Source organism: Falco peregrinus, chromosome 7, assembly GCF_023634155.1.
Source record: "Falco peregrinus isolate bFalPer1 chromosome 7, bFalPer1.pri, whole genome shotgun sequence".
NCBI classification, from domain to species: domain Eukaryota; kingdom Metazoa; phylum Chordata; class Aves; order Falconiformes; family Falconidae; genus Falco; species Falco peregrinus.
Window position 1 is genome coordinate 17,581,330 of NC_073727.1, and position 20,599 is coordinate 17,601,928.

The window sequence follows — 20,599 nt, forward strand, 5'->3', positions numbered from 1 at the left end:
TACAGACGAGCTCCTTTCTAATGTACTTGTGCTGGAGAACACTTGAATAAATGTACTGTTTTTGTGCAAAAAAAAAAAAAAAAAAAAAGAAAAAAAGAGGAAAAAAAAAAAGAGAAAAAAAAACCAACCCTGTGGTCCTGTGCTCTGTGTCCTCTCGGCATGCCAGGTGGCCATCCAGGTGGGTGGGTGGCAGGCTCTCAGTGGGTGGTAGGATCCCAGCACGGGTCGTGGGGTGCAGATGATGGTGGGATCCTAGTTGTAGGTAGTGAGGTCCCAGTGGGTGGTGGGATCCAGGCAACAACAGGGGTCCAGTGTGAACTGGGGTCCTGGTGGGCAGTGGGGTCCCAGCGGATGATGGGATCCTGGTGATGGTGGCGTCCCAGTGCATGGTGTGGTCCCAGCGGATGATGGGGTCCCAAGGGGCTCCCAGTGCTGCATGCAGGGGCTGTGGACTGAGCCCAGCTCCCAGGGTAGGGCAGTGGGGGCTTTGCTTGTACAACTCGGCACGAGGTGCAGAACCCCCAGCAGAGCAGGACCCATACACTTCTGAGCTCCGGCCTGAGTTTCCCCTCCAGCCAGGCAGCCCTGGGGGGGCAGTCAGATTCCTGCCCCCACCCACACCCACCCCCCATCCATATAGTGGACCCTGAGGTGGTGGGGTCTTGAAGCATGTCTCAGGGGACCACTCATGGGCTGGAGCCCAGGAGAGGGACTGGGAGGGGTTAAAGACTCGGGGGCCAGGGGCAGCACCCACCCCCCAACAGCTGGGGGCTGCCCAGGGAACAGCCGGGGCTGGGGGGGGCAGGGACAGGTGACAGAGGTGGAGCTGGAGGAGGAAAATGCCTGAAATGGTGGACAACCAGGCTGGAGCTCTCCCGAGACACCCCTCCAGGGCACCAGCCAAGGGTGCCTGGGGCTGCTGAGGTCCTCATGAGCCCCCCTCTGCCGGTGCTGGAAGGTGATGGGGATCAGGATGGGGAAAGGCAAATGCTGCATCCCTGAACATACCTGCATGGGACATGGGGTCTGGCGGGCAGGCATGGGCAAGTGGTGGGTGCAGCGGTCAGCTGGGGGCAACATGGCCAGCAGGTCAGGGGAGGGGGCTCTGCCCCTCTGCTCCGCTCTGGTGAGACCCCCCTGCAGCGCTGTGTCCGGCTCTGGTGTCCCCAGCACAGGAGAGACACGGAGCTGCTGGAGCGGGGCCAGAGGAGGCCAGGGAGATGCTCAGGGGCTGGAGCAGCTCTGCTGTGGGGACAGGCTGGGAGAGCTGGGGTGGCTCAGCCTGGGGAGGAGAAGGCTGCGGGGAGACCTTAGAGCACCTGCCAGTGCCTAAAGGGGCCGGCAAGAAAGCTGGGGAGGGGCTTTGGGCAAGGGCAGGTGGCGATGGCACACGGGGGAATGGCTTTACATGCGAGAGGGGAGATGGAGATGAGAGATGAGGAAGAAATTCTTCCCTGTGAGGGCGGCGAGGCGCTAGCCCAGGCTGCCCAGAGCAGCTGTGGGTGCCCCATCCCTGGCAGGGCTCAAGGCCAGGCTGGACGGGGCTGGGGGCAGCCTGGGCTGGGGGGAGGGGGCCCTGCCCGTGGCAGTTGGGGGTGGGCGGAAATTAGATGGTCTTTAAGGTACCTTCCCGCCCAAATCCGCGACTGATGACCAGCTCTGTGAGGACCAGTCACCATGCCCAAGCCAGGCTGGAGGAAGGGGCCAGCAGGGACCTTACCAGGACACAGAGTCCTGCCCCGGGCCCGCAGAGCTCCTGGCAGTGACATACAGGTCCTGGCAGACACAAGGTGAGCTTGAACCCCTCAGTGTCCTCTAACACAAGGAAGACATAAAAACCAGGAGTGAGGTCAGCTGAGGGCCACCAAGATGCTCAGGGGACAGCACTGCTTGTCCTGTGAGGAGAGACTGAGGGACTGGGGCTTGCTTGGGGTAGGGAAGGAAAGAGACTTGGAGGAGCCAAAGAGTCTCCAAGGATGGGGTGGCACAGCTAGGATGGGATGGAGACAGGGATGGGAAAGGGACAGGGACAGGGGATGAGACAGCAGGTCCCTCCAGCACCCCTGCGCCAGCTCTGTGTCCCAAGGGCTGCATCCTGCACACAGGGTGCCGCACGCCACCGGTCCTCACAGCTGTGTGCAGGGGACAGGGCAGGGGCAGCACCACCGTGTCTCCCTGTGTCCCGTCCCCATGCACTAGGACAGGTGTCCTCAAACTTTTTAACCAGGGGGCCGGCGCGCGGATGAAGTAGCAGACAGTCATCTGCGGCTGCTTGGTTTCCCCCCCCAGCCCCCGGCGGGGGGGGAGGGTGGGTGGGGGTCTGTAAATACCGGGGGCCGGATTGAGGACCCTGGGAGGCCGTATCCAGCCCACGGGCCGTAGTTTGAGGACCCCTGCTCTAGGAGCTGGGGACCACTGAGATGCGCTGCCTGCTGGGGGCTGCCATGTGTGGTGGGGGGCTGCTGGGCTGGTCTAGGTTGGATGATACTGGGTTGTGCCGGGCACTGCTGAGTGTTACTGAGCTGTACTGGGTACTACTGGGCACTGCTGGGCTGTACTGAGTACTGCTGGGTGTCACTGGGCTCCACTGGGCTGTGCTAGGCACCAGTTGGGTGCTACTGGGCTGTACTATTACTGGTTACTGGGCTGTACTGGGTGTTACTGGGCACTGCTGGGAGGGGCCCATGGGGATGTGATGAGTGGGTGCTGCGACACATGGGGGTGTCAGGGGGTGCCGTGGGAGGGCCATTGAGTACAGAGGGGCTGCTGCAGGGGTCATAGGGGCTTACCCTGTGAGGGGGAATGGGTTGTCAGAAGGGGCTATGGAGGAGTCCTATACGGGGCTGTGGGCTCCCATCGGGGTCTATAGGGGTCCCATGGGGTCCCACAGGGGGCCATGTGGATCTATAGGGGTCTCATGGGGGTCTCCAGGGGTGCCATAAGGTCCCACAGGGGTCCATGGGGGGGTCTATAGGGCTGTCATAGGGATGTATAGGGGGGCCATGGGGCTCTATAGGTGGTCGGTCTATGGAGGGGCCATGGCGGCCATGGGAGTCTGTAGGCGTGCCACAAGGTCCCACGGGGGTCTGCAGGGATGCCATGGGGTCCCAGGGGGGCCGGGGTCACTCGGGGCCGCCCCCGCGCGCCTTTGTGCCGGCTCCCGTCACCACGGCAACTGAGCGGGCAGGTGGCGCCGCTGGGCGGGGTCCTGCCGCAAGTCCCGCCCCCTCCGCCTGTCATTCAGGCCACGCGCAGCGCACCCTGCTGGGGGGGCCGGGCCCCTCCCCCGGCGGGGAAGACGGGCGGCGATTGGCCGAGGTGGCGGGCAGGCCCTGCCCCTGCCGCGCAGGTTTGGGTGAGAGGCGATCGCGGACGGGGAGCGCGGCGGGCGCAGCACGGAGCGGGAGCGGAGCGGAGCGGGAGCGGGAGGTACCGGCGGGGCCGGGCGGGGCGGGGCGGGGCCAGGCCAGGCCAGGCCAGGCCAGGCCGGGCCGGGCCGGCTTGGCTTGGCTCGGCTCGGCTTGTGTGGGCTGGGCTGGGCGGTTTCCGCACGTTCCCGCACCGGTGGGACCTGACTTGTCGCGGGGGGTGGCATAATCGCGACAGGTGCGTGCATCGCGACAGGCGAGGAGGGGGAGTGCCTCGCCGCCTCCGCATGGGATCCCTTGTGGGCTATCGCGGGGCAGAAAGGTTGTGTGCGGACCCCGCCCACGTACGGCGAGTCACCCGTCGCGACAGGGCGATGGTGTCGCGGCAGCGCGAGGGGCTCGCCTCGGCGGGGTGTGGCCACGGGGCCGCCCCGCCCGAGCAGGCCCGGCTCCCTCGTCTGCGCCTTGTCGCGACCGGGTGCGGAGTAGCAGGTGCGCGGGGCGCGGCGGAGTGGGGCCCCCAGGGCGGGCGGGGGGTGGTGGGGGCAGGCGGGGGTCCCACCGGGCCCGGCCCATTGTTCCGCGGGGGCTCCCGGGCGGCCCCGCCCCGGCTCGGAGCATCCTTTGTGCTGGGCGGCACCGGGCTTTGTCTGCGGGGCCGCCCCGGGGCCAGGACCCGGCCGCGCCCCCGGCAACCGGGCACCGGGGCCCCGCCGCGGCATCACCGGGGCCGCCCCTCGCCCTGGCGCCCCCACCCCTCGCCCGCCGTCCGCCCCCGCACCGGGGCTGCGCCCTACCCGGCACCCCACACCGGCAGCGGGCAGCCCGGCTCCCTGCCCAGTGCCCCCCACGCCACAGCCCCGGGTCGGGCCCCCCAGGGGCTGGCAGGACCCCCGGGTGCGGTGCCCGGCATGCCACCGGCCTGCCGCAGTGACAGCCGCGACGCACCCACCCGGCACACCCTGGGGTCCCCGGCACACGCCAAGCACCGAGCCCGGAGCGGGACTGGGGGTCCTGCCGGGCCCCAGCACCCCTCTGCGGCGGCAGCGCGCTCCAGCACCCACGCGGGTGTGGCTGTGCCGTGGCGCGTGCCGTGCCAAGGTGCCCGCGGGGACCGGGACCGGCTGTTTGCACGCCTGCAGCATCCCAGGTGACCGGCTCTGCCGGAGCATCCCTGGCCCTTCACCCATGGATCATGGTCCCCTGGTCACCGCGGGGCAGCCTGGGTGTCACCAACCCTCCCAGGGTGGTGGCTCAGTCACCCCAGCACCGGAGCTCATCCTGGCCGGGGGGGACATCAGTGGGACCCCGGCAGCGGGGCAGGGCAGCCCGGGCCCCACAGGCAGCGCTGGAGCGGGATGCAGGTGCTCAGCCTGGCTGTGTCAGTCATGGAGACGGGGACAGGGCAGGGCAGGGGGGATGTGACAGTTGTGACCCCCAAGAGGCATCTCCCAGGCAGGGGGAGATGGCCACCCAGCTGCCACCTCCAGCCAGGGCCAGGCAGTGGTGGTGGTTTGGTGTCACTGGCAGGGCTGATCCTGCCCAGGAGGGAACGGTCACCAAGCCTGGCCCCTGACAAAGGAGAGTCCCTGCCAGGGCCCAGGTGGGGCAGGGTAGGTGCCGGGCAGGATGGGTGCCAGGGGGCTCTCCAGCACAGACAAAAGCGGGGGGCGGTGGAGGGGCCATGGGAGGACTGGTGTGGGAGCAGCCCCTGACCTCGCCACACAATGCAGCTCTGTGTGCGGCCGCGCCGCAGCCCCCACCGTCCCGGCACAAAGGCCAGGCCCAGCAGCCACCCCGGCCCCAACAGGTGCCCCCCCGGCAGCCCCTGCTGGGGCAAGGGTCCCTTTGTCCTGCCCGGGTCACAGCTGTTCCTGCACCCCCGCCCCGCCAGCCCCCACGGCTCAGGGCTAGCAGAGCAGCCGGCAGGCGCTGGGGGGCTGCGAGCCCCCCGAGATGGCTGTGCTGCTTTGTATGCCGGGAAGCGCCGCTGCGGCCCCCCGCCTCCCAGGGCTCGGCCAGGCTGCCGGCAGCACCCAAGAACGGCTGAGCCGGCAGCCTGTGGCATACCGGTACTGGCTATGGTGGTGGGTCTGGGCAGGGGGTCCCCAAGGATGCTCGCGGCCCCCCCAATGCTGACGCTGTGTTTCTGCCCTGCCGGGGGGACCTGTTGTCTCACAGAAAGCTCCTGCCTGCCGCACCAGCGAGCAGCCGCCACCGCTGCTGCCTGATGCTGGCTGTGCCACCGCACCGCAGTGGCTTGCTGGGGCACAGGCCAGAGCCCAGTGTTCCCGGGACAGGCTGTGCTGCACTGGCGCTGCAGCATGGGCTGGGGGACAGAGGGACAGAGCCCCTGGGGATGCTCAGCATGAGTTGGGGGGACTGGGGGGGAACTGGCATGTCAGAGGGGCTGTGGTGGGCATGGGGACCGGTGTGCCAGCTGGAGCGGCAGCTGGTGGTGCAGGAGGCAAGGGGTAGCAGGGCTCTCCCGGGGCTGCGTGCAGGGGGTGACTGGCTGGAACCCCTGAGGAGGTGGCAGGAAAGGGGCCCGGCGCAGCAGGGTAGGGGGAGCACGGAGGTGGCAGCATGGGCAGCTGCACGGTGGCCAAAGCCATGGGCAGTGTGTGGAGCTGCCAGCCCTCACCTGTGCATTATGTCCAGCCCAGGCTGGGCTATCCCGTGTCCCCACGACTGCCAACTCGCCCCTGGTGTGTCTGCTGCTGCCCACTACACTGCCATGCTTTGGCACACTCACCCCCTCCCAGCACACCCACAGCAGCCACCCTCTCCCCCGGCTTGCTTATGGGGCCAGAGCTGTGGGGCTGGAGAGCCCACCTGCCCACCTGTGCCAGACCTCACGGATCCAGCCGGCAGCCAGGCCCCATGGCTGGCCAGGCTGTGTGGGACCCCAGGGGTGCCCAGCTCCTATCCCAGTCTCTGCAGCATCGGTCACAGTGGGTGACATCTCCCCACCCATCCCCAACCCATGCTAGGGGGCCCTGCCCATGCCACAGGGTGGGAGGGTGCTGTGGCACCACTGGGAGCTGGCACGGGCTGCCTTCCCATGCACTGCTGCGCTCCAGATCTGTCCATCACAGCAACCTGCTTTCATCTCAGGGTATGATGCACCACCTCCCTCCTGCACCCCCATTTCTGTGCCACACCGGCACCATCCTGCCCAGCCATCCCCTGCCCTGGGGTCCGGGGGGGCTCATGGGGTCAGTGGACACCACCACGTGTCCTGTGGGTGCTCACCCCACCAAGGTTGGCTGGCATCTTGCCCCATCCCAGCTGCTGCTGGCGTGGGGGCTCAGCACGTCTCTGCCTGGGGCTGCCCCCTTGTCCCCCTCATCCCTCTTGTCCCCAGCAGTGCAGCCATGGGTCCGGGTGCCCCCCAACACAGCCCTTGCACAGGGCAGTGGCTTTCCCAGGTGCCTGAGGCAGAGCTGGGGGGCAGGTATGGGCAGGGGCTGCCCAGGACCAGCCAGGCTAGGGTGCTGGTGCCCAGCATGCCATGGCAGCGCACCATGCTGCACAAGGAGCTGCTGCCAGGAGGAAGGTCACTGCCATCCCACTTTGGCCCCTCCAGGACCCGTTTTCCTCTGCCACCCCTCGGCAGCTGGCGCAGCTGTGCATGGCAGCAGCATTCTTGGCCCGGAGAGGGATGCCTTTCCCAGGAGCGTTCCCTGTGGCAGGGGGGCTGCTCACAGCACCCCAGCAGGTGTTCGCTGCCATCCATGCCACAGTGAGCAGTGGGACGAGGCACGGGCTGGCACCACCATCACAGAGCCCTGGGGCAGGAGCTGGCTGGGGAAGGGCTCCCAGTGCCCCCAGCCCCACACTGTTGTGGCCTTGTGGTGGGCACGGCCACCCACCCTCCCCAAGCAGCTGCTCCTGCCCACAGTGCCGGGAATGCTCAGCTGCCGGCAAGTCCCAGCTCAGCCTCGCCGGCTGCCACTGCTCCCGGCCAGGTCCAGCGCCCGGGGAAGCCATTTGCTGCCGAGCAGGCGTTTTGCTGGCTGGCTGGGAATTGCTGGCACATGCTCAGGACAGTCCTTTCAGAGCAGTGCCCCGGTATCCGCATGGAGCAGCGGCAAGGCTGTGGGGGCACTGGGCCAGTCCCCCGCCGCAAGGGACCATGCTCCTGCCAGCAGCACCCTCTGCCCCACGGCTCGGCGCTGGCCCCGGCGTCGTGACACGGACAGCATGTGCTGTGCCCATCCTGGGGCCTGGGAACACTGGGTGGGACTGGGGCCCTGCTCACACCGGGGCTGCTCGGTGCTGGCCTGGCACTGCTGTGGGCTCTTCCCCACAGTCAGGGCAGCAAGTCTGGGCAGTGCTGTGCTGCTCGCCCCTGCGCCCTGGCTGTCTGGAGGAGGGGAGGCAGCGCTGTTGGGGGGCCCTGGGCGGCGGGGGGGGGGGGCCTGCAGTGAGTCCCTACAGAGGCATGTCGGGGTGGGTTCTGGGGGAGTCCCAGCCCACCTCATGCCCCCAGGGTGCCCACACAGCCGGCACGTGCCGTCCCTGCTTGGGCAGGTCGATTGCGTTTGACCTTAATCTACCAAATGAGTTATAGATTGTGTCTGGGGACGCCCCTTGCTGCCGGGGGTCTGTGGAGAAAGCAGCCCTGGAGCAGTGCAGGGGGGCTCCAGCAGAGCTGGCACCATGCGGGATTGTGGGGCAGAGGTCCTGGTGAGTGGTGCCAGCCTGGCACTCTCCATGCCAGCCTTGGCTGCCCTGCAGTGCTGCCGGGACAAGGCAGGCAGCTTCCCCCAGGCATGGGTACTTGTGCCCCAGGAGAAGCCCCAGCAGCATCCCCTTGGTGGACACAACACCAGCAGCCAGGCTCAGCCTCCTGCCTCACCCTGCAGCCGGGGGAAGCAGGGCGGGCAGTGTGTGGGGCTGGCAGTGCTCAGGGTCCAGCAGCCCTGCTCTGTGGCTGGCTCTGGGTGCTGAGACTGCAAGGTAGGCAGCACTGGCCCGGGTGCAGGCTAATGTCATTGGAGTAGGGGGGCTCAGCAGTGTGGCAGCCCCTGACTTGGCACCCGGGGCCCCCCCGCTCTGTGGATTTCCCAGGATAATCCAGTGTTGACATGGCTCAGGGCGGGGATGGGCATTCTAGATGCGCAGCCGCGGAGCTGCCCAGAGCCCTGCCTGCCTGCACTGGGACCCCATGCTGACAAGGGGTACTCACCCCCCTGGCAGCAGCACTGACCCAGCCTGGGACCTCCATAGCAGGCAATGGGGCTGAGCAACCCCCGGCCCCGGGGGGCTGCATGGGACTGGGGCAGCCCACAGCTGCCCCAGGGCTGACACCTGCCCTCACAGCACCATGCTCGCCAACGCGGCCACCATGCGGATCCTCATCAAGGGGGGGAAGGTGGTGAACGACGACTGCACGCTGGAGGCAGATGTCTACATTGAGAATGGCATCATCCAGCAAGTCGGCCGTGAGCTCATGATCCCTGGTGGGGCCAAGGTCATTGATGCAACTGGCAAGCTCGTCATCCCGGGCGGCATTGACACCAGCACCCACTTCCACCAGACCTTCATGAATGCCACCTGCGTGGATGACTTCTACCATGGCACCAAGGTACCCCCTGGCCGCAGCCCCTCCCCACGCCCCCCCGGGTATGCTACCTGCCCACACCCCAAGCCCTGGTTGGGTGGGTTTGCTCCCAGCTCAGGGAAGGCTCCCTGGCCACTGTGGTACTGCAGGTGGTCAGCATGGAGCATCGGATGCCAGGCAAGCCCACCAGTGGGAGCTGTGTGGTGTGGGCAGGCTCTCTGCCCCGGCACTGCGGGCAGCCAGCAGCATCAGCTCCCCCACAGCCTGGCATGGCAACTGCCTGTCCCTGTGTCCCCATCCATCAGGTCCCATTGCTGTGAGCATCCTCCTCTCTCACTGGGAACTTGGCACCCAGTGCCAGCATGGGGCCCCTCTGCTCTCGTGGCTCCCTACGCACTGCTAGCTGTGCTCCCCATGAGGTGATGCTGCTGGCATGGGGCAGAGAGTGAAAGATGCCACTTCCTGGCAGATGAGCCCCTGGCCCAGGCATCCGGCAGCCTGGCTCCCCTGCCTGGCCATGTTTGCTGCCAGCCCCAGAGGGTGAGCAGAAGGGTGGGCACGCTGGCAGGGACAGTCGCCGTGGGGTGCAGCCCACCCGCATGCAGCGAATGTGCTCTCTCCTGCACTGGGGACCCCCTGGTGCCCTGCAGACCTTGCTGGGGGGGGGATGCTCATCCAGCTCCAGACCAGGGCATGGCAAGCCCAGGCCTGCTCAGCACACTGCCATGGGGGTGCTCTGTGGTGCCAGCCTGGCTTGCCCCTCCCTGTGTGGCAGGGCCCTGTTGTGGGCCAGTGGTGCCATGCACCGGGTGCCGCTGCCTGGAGGTGTCAAGGGACCGGCGCGGGCTTGTCCTGGGCAGTGCTGGGGCTGGCTGGCTCCAGCACCCTGTACAGAGCAGCCATTGTGCCGCTGTGGCACTGGCCGTGCCCGGCCCTGGGGTGCTTAGTGTCCCTGGGCAGGGGGCTCAGCTCTCCCATGGCTGCTGCAGCAAAGGGGATGGGGGGCCAGCCCCATGCCATGGTGCAGCAAGGGGTCTGGAGAGGCACAGAGGTGTGCTGGAGGGTAGGGGGCTGGTGCAGCAACCACAGGCATGGCGTGCCTGCTCCGTATCCCCATCCTGGCAGGCTGCCTTGTAGCCTGTGCCGGCACCACTGGCCTGCGTCAGCCTGCCAGGGCCAATTGGTAAAGGAGCTTTGGGGATCAGCCGGGCTGGGTGAGCTGGGGACGCTGCCAGGTGCGACAGTGCCTGCCCTGCTGCCCGTACCTGCCATGGCCGGGGGGCTCTCCCTGCAGCCCCTGTGCTGCTTGGGGCTGGGCTGGGCAGCCCCATCCCAGATTGGGCCCCATGTGGGGGGCGCAGCTGGGGGGGCCTGTGGGGACCCTGCTGCCCAGGCCCGTGGGTAGCCCAGGTAGGGCATCCCCCTGACACCCCAAATCCAGTGATCAGTGCTGGAGGGAGGCATTGGTGCCCCAGTGAGCAGCAGGTTGGGACTCTCCAGATGTCATGCACCCAGATGTGCAGCTGCAACTGGGCAGGTGCCAGCAAGGCCAGGGCACTGTGAGGGGTGGGCTGGCACCCCAGGGTGATGCTGGGGGATCCCTGCCTGCAGGCAACACTGTGCCCCACATGCAGCTATCCCAGCTTGGCCACCCAGGGGATTAGCCCTGCTCATTGCCGGGCAGGATTAGTGCTACCCCTCAGCATGGGCAGCAGAGACCGCTCCTGTGGGGCGAATCGGCCCCACACCGCTGGTGTCCCCTGTAACCCACAGGCAGCCCTGGTGGGAGGGACGACGATGATCATCGGCCACGTCCTGCCTGACAAGGAGACCTCGCTGCTGGACGCCTATGAGAAATGCCGCAGCCTGGCCGACCCCAAGGTCTGCTGCGACTACGCTCTGCACATGGGCATCACTTGGTGGGCGCCCAAGGTGAGCCCAGCCATGCCAGCACAGTGTGGCTCCAGCCCCCTGGCACAGCAAGTGCCCAGGAGCAGCTGCTGTGGTCGGGGCTAATTCCCAACCCTGCTGATCCCATTAGCTGCTTGTTGGGGTGGGCTGGGCTGAGCCCCCAGGCTGCCTTTTGAGCTGCCTTGATCCAGGCTCAGCGGGACAGAGGTTCCCTGCGGGGCTGAGCCCCCCACTGGGGTGGAAAATGACCAGGGTGCCTGGGCACAGTGATCCCAACCTGGGGGGACCCCATCCTGCAGCATGACCCCTATGGGGGTGGCCAGAGGGGCTGGCCCTGCTTGGTGCCTAGACCCCGTCCCACAGCATGCTTGGGCCCTGCAATGCCCACCAAAGCTGCCAGAGCAGAATGAAGCTGGGCTGCTCCCAGCCGCACTGCAGGGAGACCCCAGCCCCAGTGTACCCCGTGGCCTGGCCAGACCCTCCCCAGGCAGAGCAGGGGAGGATGGGTGTGGAGCAGGTGCCCCCCACCACCGACACACCAGGGATGCAGCCAGGCCAGGGCCAGATCATGGCACGACACGGCAAGAAAATCCCCCCCGCCAGCAGCTGTCACTCCCCAGATCACCCTGGGACACACACGCAAATCCTGCATCTTGTGTCCCCAAGTTGGTCCCTGCCCCATGGTGGGGGGCACCTCATCCCAGATCTGCCCCATAACTGGGAGGGAGAGGGTCTCACAGCTGCCTGTGCATACCAGAGCTGCCATGCCCCCCGCCACTGTACTGACCCCCCTGTCCTGGCACAGGTGAAGGCAGAGATGGAGACGCTGGTGCGGGAGAAGGGGGTGAACTCCTTCCAGATGTTCATGACCTACAAGGACCTGTACATGCTGCGGGACAGCGAGCTCTACCAGGTCTTCCGAGCTTGCCGTGACATCGGTGCCATCGCCCGGGTCCATGCCGAGAATGGCGAGCTGGTGGCTGAGGTGAGCACTGGGGTTGGGGGGTGCCCAGCAGTGATGGGCATCCCATCATGTGCTTGGGGCAAACAGAGCCCCCTGTGTCACCCCACGCTGACAGCCCCCCATTCCCCAGGGAGCAAAGGAGGCGCTGGACCTGGGCATCACGGGGCCGGAGGGCATTGAGATCAGCCGACCCGAAGAGGTAGGTGACAGCTGGCATCCCCGAGTCACCGCACAGGCAGTGTGGCCTGGGACATGGCTTGGATGCTCTGGAGCATCTTCATAGCTGGCACTGCCTGTGCACCCACCCATGCACCCATCTGTGCCATCCGTGCACCCATCTGCATGCCCATCCTTGCACCACCCATCAGTGCCACTATGCCTGACTGCACCGTGCCCCAGCTGGGGCATTTTGCCATGCTGTGCCATGCACTCACTGCCCACTCTCTCCGCAGCTTGAAGCCGAGGCCACACACCGTGTCATCACCATTGCCAACAGGGTGAGTGGTCCCACGCTGGGCAGCCAGGACTGAACCTCGCTGCTGAGGGTCTGCGCCGGGGTCCCCGCCCCTTAAGTGAGCTGGGTGTGTGGCACATGGCTGTGCCAGACCACGATGGGTATCCCACCTCCTCCTGCCGCTGGGGCATCCCCCTTCACTACATCTGGGGGTGGGTGCCCCACTTCCATGGGGAGGTCCCAGCGCCCTGGTAGGGGCACAGGGATGCCTCTGCGGAGCTGGGGCACTGTGGGGATGGTGACACTGACACCCTCTCTGCAGACCCACTGCCCCATCTACCTGGTGAACGTCTCCAGCATGTCTGCAGGGGATGTCATTGCAGCCGCCAAGATGCAAGGTAGGACGCCTGGATGGGCACCCCTAGGGGTGGCCCTGCCCAGGGCAGGATGTGCCCCCTACCCCGGGCTGGCAGTGGGGTGGGACATGGATCCCTGCGCTCAGTGCGCAGGTGTGGACTGGCCCCACTAGGGCAAAATACCCCGGGATGGGGGCCATGCGGTGGCGACCATCTGGCCGCGCTCTCGGTCAAGGCCCCACCTCTTCCCTGTAGCTCCGCCCCATCCTGTGGCCCCGCCTCTTGCAGTGGGGGCTGCTCCCACACGCGTGGGGACATGGGCACACGCAGGGACACGGGCACAGGTGAAGGAGTGCACACATGCAGGCATGAGCCTGTGCAGGGTCACGGTTGTGGGGCACATGCAGGGACACAGGCACACACTGACACAGACGTGTGTGAACAAGGGGCACGTGCATGGATGCAGACACACCCAGGCACAAGGGACACGCAGGGTGCATGTGGGCACCGGGAAGGTCCTGGGTGTAAAGGGACATGGACATGGGCACATGCAGGGCTGTGTCACATGCAGAGGCATGGACATGTGCAGCACAGGAGCTATGGGGACACACAGGGACATGTGGACTCTTAGACAGGGACACAGGCAGGAGCAGACACATGAGCACATGTGTGTGCATGTGTTCTCGGACACGTGTGCGCACATGGGCCAACAGCCACCGGGCACCCGCAGCTCTGCTTGCACAGGCACAGGACACATGGACACAGGGCTTGTGCCCAGATGGGGGCACACGCTGCCTGCAGCAGTACCGGTAGAGCACACACATGCTCTTGCACACTTGCCCCTGTGCACCCTTCCATTGCACGTGTGCCCTGCTGCCCCCAGCCCCACGCGTGTGCCTCCGCCCTGGCAGGGAAGGTGGTGTACGCGGAGACGACCACAGCGCACGCCACGCTCACCGGGCTGCACTACTACCACCAGGACTGGTTCCATGCTGCTGCCTACGTCACCGTGCCGCCGCTGCGCCTGGACACCAACACCTCTGCCTACCTCATGAGCCTGCTCGCCAAGTGAGGCACCCAGGGCACCCCATGCCCTGGGCACCCCCTTCCTGCAGCCACACTTCCCAGCACCCCCTCCCCAGTTGCCATGCTTGTTGGTTGTCTCCAAGCATCCCCAGTTGTCCAGCATGGCCAGGTGTTCTTCTCCTAGGTGCCACGCTGTCTGGCTGCCCCAGCACCCCAGCACCGCATGTTCAGGCACCCTGCTCTCCAGACACCCTGCTCCCCTGGTGCTGTATGCTCCAGACACCCAATCTTTCAAGCACCCCCCTCCCTGAGCTACTCTCGGGCACCCCAGCTTCCCAGCACCTCACTTTGTGGGCACGGGGCTCTCTGGGAACCTCACTTCCCAGACACTGTGCTCCCTTAGGGCCTTGCCCTGTGGGTGCTGCACTTCCCAAGCACACCCTGAGCACCTGGGATGCTAGGTGCTCCAATCCCCAGGCACACTGCTCCCCAGGCATTGGGCTCCCTGGGCACCCCACTGCTAGGTGCCCATTCCCCAAGCACCTCAGTCACCAATTGCTGAGCTCCCTGAGCACCTTGCTCCCCAGGCACTGACCTCCGTTGGCACCCCACAACCTGGATGCCCCACTCCCTGGGCACCCTGCTCCCTGGGTGCTGAGATCCCTGGGCACCCCATGATGTGCACACTCTGCTCCCCAGGCACCCTGCTCACTGGGTGCTGAGCTCATCAGGCACCCCACTGCATGGATGCCCCATTCCCTGAGCACCCTGCTCCCCAGGCACTGAGCTCCCTGAGCAGCCCACAGCATGGGTGCTTCATTCCCTGGGCACTGAGCTCCCTGGGCATACCTGGCATGAGTACCCCACTCCTCAGGCACCTTGCTGCCTAGGCGCTGAGCTCCCCAAGCACACCACTGCATGGGTGCCCCATTCCCTGAGCAGCCTGATCCCCAGGCACGCCATGGCATGGGTGCCCCACTTCTGAGGCACTCTACTCCCTTGGCACTGACCTCCCCTGGCACCCCACTGTGTGGGTACCCCACTCCCCAGGCACCTTGTTCCCTGGTCACCCCACTCCCTAGGTGCTCCATTCCCTGCACACACTCCTTCCCAAGCACCTCACTCCCTGGGCGCTGAGCTCCTCAGGCACCATGCTCCTGGCTGTGGGCCCTGCCACTGGCTGGCTGTGGCCAAGCCACCCCAGCAGTGCCATCAGCAGCCCCATCCTCCCACAGTGACACGCTGAACATCGTGGCCTCCGACCACCGGCCCTTCAGCACCAAGCAGAAAGCCATGGGCAAGGAGGACTTCACCAAGATCCCCCACGGCGTCAGTGGGGTGCAGGACCGCATGAACATCATCTGGGAACGTGGTGTGGTACGGGGTCCTGCACACCCACCCCCGCCCACAGGCACCCTGGGATGAGGCGGCCTCCCTGGCTCTTGGGGGGCTCAGCAGTGGGGCTGGCTTGGGCTGAGGTTTGGGGTGGGAGGGCCCTGGGGTGGGAGAACCCTTCTGTTGGCTCCCACAGGATGTCCTGGGCAGCGTTTGCCCTCCAGCATGGGGTGGGCTAGGTGCTCCCCAGTGCAACCCAGTGGGTCCTAGTAAAAGGCATAGCCCCAGCAGCCCCTCGCAAAGTGTTGGGGGGGGCAGTGCAGAGCACGAGGGACAGGGCACAGGCAGCTGGGCAGCACTGTGGGGCTGGGGCAGAATGCAGCCAGGCACATTCTCACCCTTCCCCTGCTCCGGTGGCAGGTTGGGGGCAAGATGGATGAGAACCGCTTCGTGGCAGTGACCAGCTCCAACGCTGCCAAGATCCACAACCTGTACCCCCGCAAGGGCCGGATCATCCCCGGGGCAGATGCCGATGTTGTGGTCTGGGACCCCGAGGCCACCAAGTAGGTGCAGCCAGCGGCAGGGCTGGGGAGGGGGCTCCCCGTGCCGATGGGCACCCACTCAACACCCCATCCCCCTCACTCAGGACCATCTCGGCCAGCACCCAGGTGCAGGGAGGGGACATCAATCTCTACGAGAACATGCGGTGCCATGGCGTGCCCCTGGTCACCATCAGCCGTGGGCGTGTGGTCTACGAGAACGGTGTCTTCATGTGTGCTGAGGGCACTGGCAAGTTCTGCCCACTCCGCTCCTTCCCAGACTCCGTCTACAAGAAGTTGGTGCAGCGGGAGAAGGTACAGGGACAGCAGGGGCCGTGCCGGTGCTGTGCCACAGTGTGGGGACGGGCTGTGCCGTGCCTTGCTCCTGGCTGCTGGAGGGGCCAAGGGAGACAGCGTTGGCAGTGGTCCCAGAGATGTGGGTCAGTGCTGCCAGTGCTGGGAGGACAGGTCTGTGCCACCTAGTGCTGTGCCACCCCAGTGCCACGCTATGCCACAGCCGGTGCCACCCTGGAACATCATGTAGCGGGAGCGCAGTGTACCTCATGCAGGGGCAAGGATGGCAGTGGTGGTGCCCAGCCAGGGGCAAGCACCAGCAGTGCGGTCCCTGCGGGTGGGTGTAGGATGGAGGACCCCCCTCAGCTCCCCACCCTTCCACGTGCTGGTGGTGCAGAGGGTTTGGGGACAGTTGGTTGGCAGTTGTCCTGACATGCATGTGAGGCACATGCCAAGTGTCAGGACCTGCTGCAGGCTGCTGTCCTGGGCTTTCTGCCCTCTGCAGCCCCCTGAGGCACCTCGCAGCTTATGGTGGTCCCACGTGCCCCAGGGCAGGGATACACATGGCTGGGACAGGAGGGGACACCAGGGCATGCGCTTGCCAGCTGTGGGACAGGTCTTGCCATGCTTGGTGGGGCCACAGAAGCCCCTCTCCCCACCTCTGTCCCCCGACCCAGTGCCCTCATCCTGCAGCGCTGGCCCCTCGTCCCGTTGCTGACCCGCTGTGCTCAAGGGGCACGGCCCCCACACACCAGACCCCTCGCGGGTCCCCAGGGCTGCCCAGGCATGACACCCAGGAGCTCTGGCAGCCCCCAGTCCTGCGGACCCCTCCATGCCCCCGCCTTTCACCAGCCCCTGCTTGGTGTATAGAGTGCACTGGAGGGGCAGGACGTGGTGCTGGTGCTGTGAGAGAAAGGGACAGCCAGGGGGTCCTATCACTGTCCCAGGGAGCTGGGAACCGGTGGCCAGCACCAGGGTGTGTGGCTGGAGCCGTGCATGGCTGGGGGGGACACAGGGCATCACCTGCCTGTGTGGTCCCCTCCAAACACTCACCTGCACTTTGCTGGGGGGGTGGGGGTGGTGTGTGCGGCTTGTCATCAGCAGGGAGACAGGCGAGGGGCTGCGCCGCTGGGGTCACCTGCCTCCCCCAGACTCTGCTCCTGCTCTGGCACCGCTCCGCACCAGCACCTCTTGAACAGGGAGCCCCACAGCCCAGCCAGTGTCCCACTCAGTGCCCCCCAAGATGTACCCCTCCCCACACCACAGCCCACTCCCCATGCCACAGCATGCCCTGGCCCCCTTCCTTCCTTCCCTCCCAACACCCGGCTGATCCGCACCCCGCTGTTAGGTCCTGGCACCCCTAACCCTGCTCACACTGCGGGGTCCCCCCATGCTCCCCCTGCACCCTGGCCGCAGCCCCCCGCCCATTACGGCGCAGTGCCCGCTGGGCTGACGCTCTCTCTGCTTTTTCTTTCCCTTCTGGCAGAGTTTAAAGCTGCGGGGTGTGGATCGTACCCCATACCTGGGGGATGTGGCCGTGGTTGTGCATGCCGGGAAAAAAGAGACGGGGACGCCCCTGGCCGATACGCCCACCCGGCCCGCCACGCGACACGGGGGCATGAGGGACCTCCACGAGTCCAGCTTCAGCCTGTCCGGTAAGAGTGGGGGTCCCAGCAGCCCCAGCCCTGTGCCCAGCCCCACTCCAGGGCTCGCTGGCAGCCCCGCATCCGGCGGCTCTCGGGCACCGGCCAGGCACTCACCTATCCAGGGTGTCCCCACCAACAACACCCCTGAGGGTGCAACCCCCCATCTCTGAGGCAGAGGGCCATGCTGCCCTGCTGCGCCTGTGGCAGAGTAGGAAGCTGACCCCATCCCTGGCCCCGCAGCCCCTCCAGCCTGTCCCTCCATGCACCGTCCATCGTGTGGCTGTGCCGTGCGGGGGTTCATGCTGGGCTGGGAGTGGCTGGGGCAGGTAGGACTGAGCCGGCGCATGCATTGTGTCCAACCCCAGCAGGCACCTTTGTCCCCAGGAACAGGAACAGAGGGATTGGGGGGCATCCCGGCGGCCCTAGCTGGCACTGCCATCCCACCCTGCAGCCACCATGGCGCTGCCCTGTGCCAGACAGGACCAAGCCACATGCTGTGCTGGAGCAGGAGTGGGCCTGGGGGCCTGGAGCAGGAGTGGGGCTGGCTTCAGCTGCGGCACCCGGTGCTGCCCACGCTCACCACCACCGCAGCTCGGTGCTGGCTGTGCCGGGGCCAGCAGCTGTGGGCGATGCTCCCTGCTGGCACCACACTCGGGCATGGGACCTGGCCACTCTGACCCCCTGGAGCAGGACGCTGGGACCCAGTGGGTCACGAGCATCAGTGCCAGCGTGGCCAGAGTTGCACAAGCACTGGTGCCCACCTACCACTCTCGGCAGGAGTGTGGCTGTTACAGAGCCAGGGGGACACAGAGCACCCACTGTCCTCAGGGTGCTGGCAGCAGGGCTGCTGGCCACGCTGGAGGTGCTGGGGTGGCCATCGGGCTCTCGCCCTGGCACCGGCGGCCCTCATGCCGTCCATCCGTCTGTCCGGCAGGTTCTCAGATCGATGACCACGTTCCAAAGCGAGCTTCGGCCCGGATTCTCGCTCCCCCCGGAGGCCGGTCGAGCGGCATTTGGTAAAGCCGGGGACATGTCCCCCAACTGAGGACCAGGTGCCGTCCCCATGCTGTACCCCCGCCGGGACCCCGGCTCTGGTGGGGCTCCCCTTGCACCGGGGGGGCCCTGCCTGGCCCCCGTCCTGCCGGCGGGGCCGTGCCAGCAACGTGAGCCGACAGCTGGGTGCGGTGGGCCAGGGGGCCACGGCCCAGCCGGCGGGAGGGGATGGGGCAGTGGGTGGGTCTGCCCTGGCCCTTTTCTGTTTGCACGTTGGGTTTGGATCAGTGAATTTTTGACTTGTTTGTGCATCACGTGGAAATACTCTGAAGTGGTTTGTGTCACTAGCGTTAGGGGAGAAGCAGGGACCCCCCCCCTCCGCCCTTCCCACCCCCGGGCTGCCCCCACCCCCCTCCCTGCTCTGGCCCCCTGTGGGATGCCCAGGCCCATCCCACGCCGGGGCAGCCAGCAGCCAGCATGCACACGCCTGCACCAGCGTGGGGCTGACAGCTGTCCGCTGGCACACACGTGTGCATCCCACCATGTGAGGTGCTGGCAGGCTTCTCACTGCGGTATGTGTGTCCACATGTGTGTGTAACACCAAGCGTGGTCTGAGATGTTCATAGCACACGTGTGCCTCCCTTTGTGCAAGGTGCTGGCAGGCTCCTCACTGCCATGTGTATGCGCACACGTGTGCCACACCATGCATGGTCTTGGTGAGATATTCATTGCACACACGTGTGCACACGTGTGCAAGGTTCTAGCAGGCTCCTGACCACTCTGTGTGTGCATGCTCATTGCACATGTGTGCACACATGTACTCCTCAGCAGGTGTCCATGCACGTACACACACGTCCCCATCCCTCTGTGCACGATGGCAGCACCTGTTTCATGCCATGCCAGGACCCCTCCACGTCCCACTGCGGTGCTGCCGAGGACCCTGAGGCTGGTGACACTCCCGTGCACCCACAGTGGGCACAGGTCGGGGTCCCTGTGGCCGCAGCAGAGCGGGGTCCCCACCCATGTCCCCCGCCATGCACTGGTGCTATCCGGTGGGTGCCCCCGCCCCACTGCCCCCTCCCCAGCCATGCCCCGTGGTGGTGTCAGATGTGAGTTGTCCCTTGTGCCCTGTCCCCCTAGTTGGTCCCTGTAGGTGTGTGGGGGGGCCGGGTGGGCGCGGGGGTCCTGCCCGCCCCTGGGTAGTTGCATATTGGCCGTTTTTAGGAACCTGCAGTACATTTCTGTTTGCTCATTAAAGACAGTTCTCACAGCACCCAGCCTCGATGCCTGCTTGGGGGGGACTGGCTGGGGGGGCCAGCCTGGGGTGAGGTGTGCAGTGGGCTCCACATCGCCCCACTGCCCAGTGTGCATGGCAGTGTGCTCCAGGACTGTCCCTATGGCCACCCTGCATGTATGTCCGTCAGCCCCCGGCACACCAGCCCTCGGGAGGGTGACCCCCCACACCCCCTCAGATTCCCTGAGCGTGGCTGGGTACTGTTGGAGGAGGAGAGCAGCCGCCACGTGTGCAGGGACACAGACTTGGCAGGTCAACCCCAACTCCTGCACATGGGATGCCCCAGGTTGAGCCACTGGCATGTGGCCACCATGGCAGCACCGGAGCCGGTGTGCAGGGGTCCCCGCGGCTGCAGCGCTGGGGACAAGCAGGGCCCAGGAGCCGCAGACCTGCCGGGGGGGCACGAGGAGATGTGGGGGGCACATGGAGCTGACCTAGCCACCATGTGGCCGAGGCATCTCAGCAGCACCGCTGCAGGCAGCTATGCCAGTTGCACATCACCGCAGCGGGAGGGTGGGGGCACATGCACACACACTGCTGGGGTGCATGAATGCACCCATGGGTGCAGAGAGGGTTTGGGGGTCTGTAGGGTAGGGATGGGGGGTAAGGGGAGAGCTGGGGTGTCCCGGGGCATCCCTGTGGGCTGGGGGGAGGGGAGGCATGGGGACCTCTGGGAGGTCCCGAGGGGTCTCAAAAGGGTCCCAGGGGGGATCCTGGGGAGGTCCCAGAGGGATCCCGGGGGAGTCCCGGCCGTGCAGAAGCCGACGCCCGCCCCTAGGGGGCGCTGTGGGGGAGGCAGGGCCGGTCGCGGCCCACGTTGCCATGGCAGCGGGAGGGGCGTGGCTCCGGC

At 66.5% G+C, this 20,599-nt stretch overlaps 1 protein-coding gene across 2 annotated transcripts; it reads left to right on the forward strand.

Annotated features, from left to right (window-relative positions):
- The first annotated feature begins 3,355 nt into the window (after positions 1-3,355).
- DPYSL5 (dihydropyrimidinase like 5) lies at positions 3,356-19,721 on the forward strand. Of its 2 annotated transcripts, XM_055811222.1 has the most exons (13): positions 3,356-3,429; positions 8,697-8,961; positions 10,711-10,869; positions 11,654-11,833; positions 11,943-12,011; positions 12,265-12,309; positions 12,589-12,664; positions 13,534-13,690; positions 14,884-15,025; positions 15,404-15,546; positions 15,630-15,837; positions 17,303-17,471; positions 18,397-19,721. In XM_055811222.1, the coding sequence occupies exons 2-13, from the start codon at positions 8,701-8,703 to the stop codon at positions 18,480-18,482; spliced, it is 1,695 nt and encodes a 564-aa protein (XP_055667197.1). In that variant the 5' UTR covers positions 3,356-3,429; positions 8,697-8,700; the 3' UTR covers positions 18,483-19,721. The 2 variants fall into 2 exon arrangements, with proteins under 2 accessions (XP_055667197.1, XP_027634989.1); XM_027779188.2 differs by lacking the exons at positions 3,356-3,429; positions 17,303-17,471 and having other exon boundaries at positions 7,944-8,961.
- The last annotated feature ends 878 nt before the right edge of the window (positions 19,722-20,599 follow it).

Bases quoted from the DNA above. Each gene is read 5' to 3' on its own strand.
- DPYSL5 (XM_055811222.1), top strand. From the start codon at position 8,701: ATGCTCGCCAACGCGGCCACCATGCGGATCCTCATCAAGGGGGGGAAG. The intron at 11,834-11,942 runs GTGAGCACTGGG...CCCATTCCCCAG, and splicing joins ATGGCGAGCTGGTGGCTGAG to GGAGCAAAGGAGGCGCTGGA. The intron at 12,012-12,264 runs GTAGGTGACAGC...CTCTCTCCGCAG, and splicing joins AGATCAGCCGACCCGAAGAG to CTTGAAGCCGAGGCCACACA.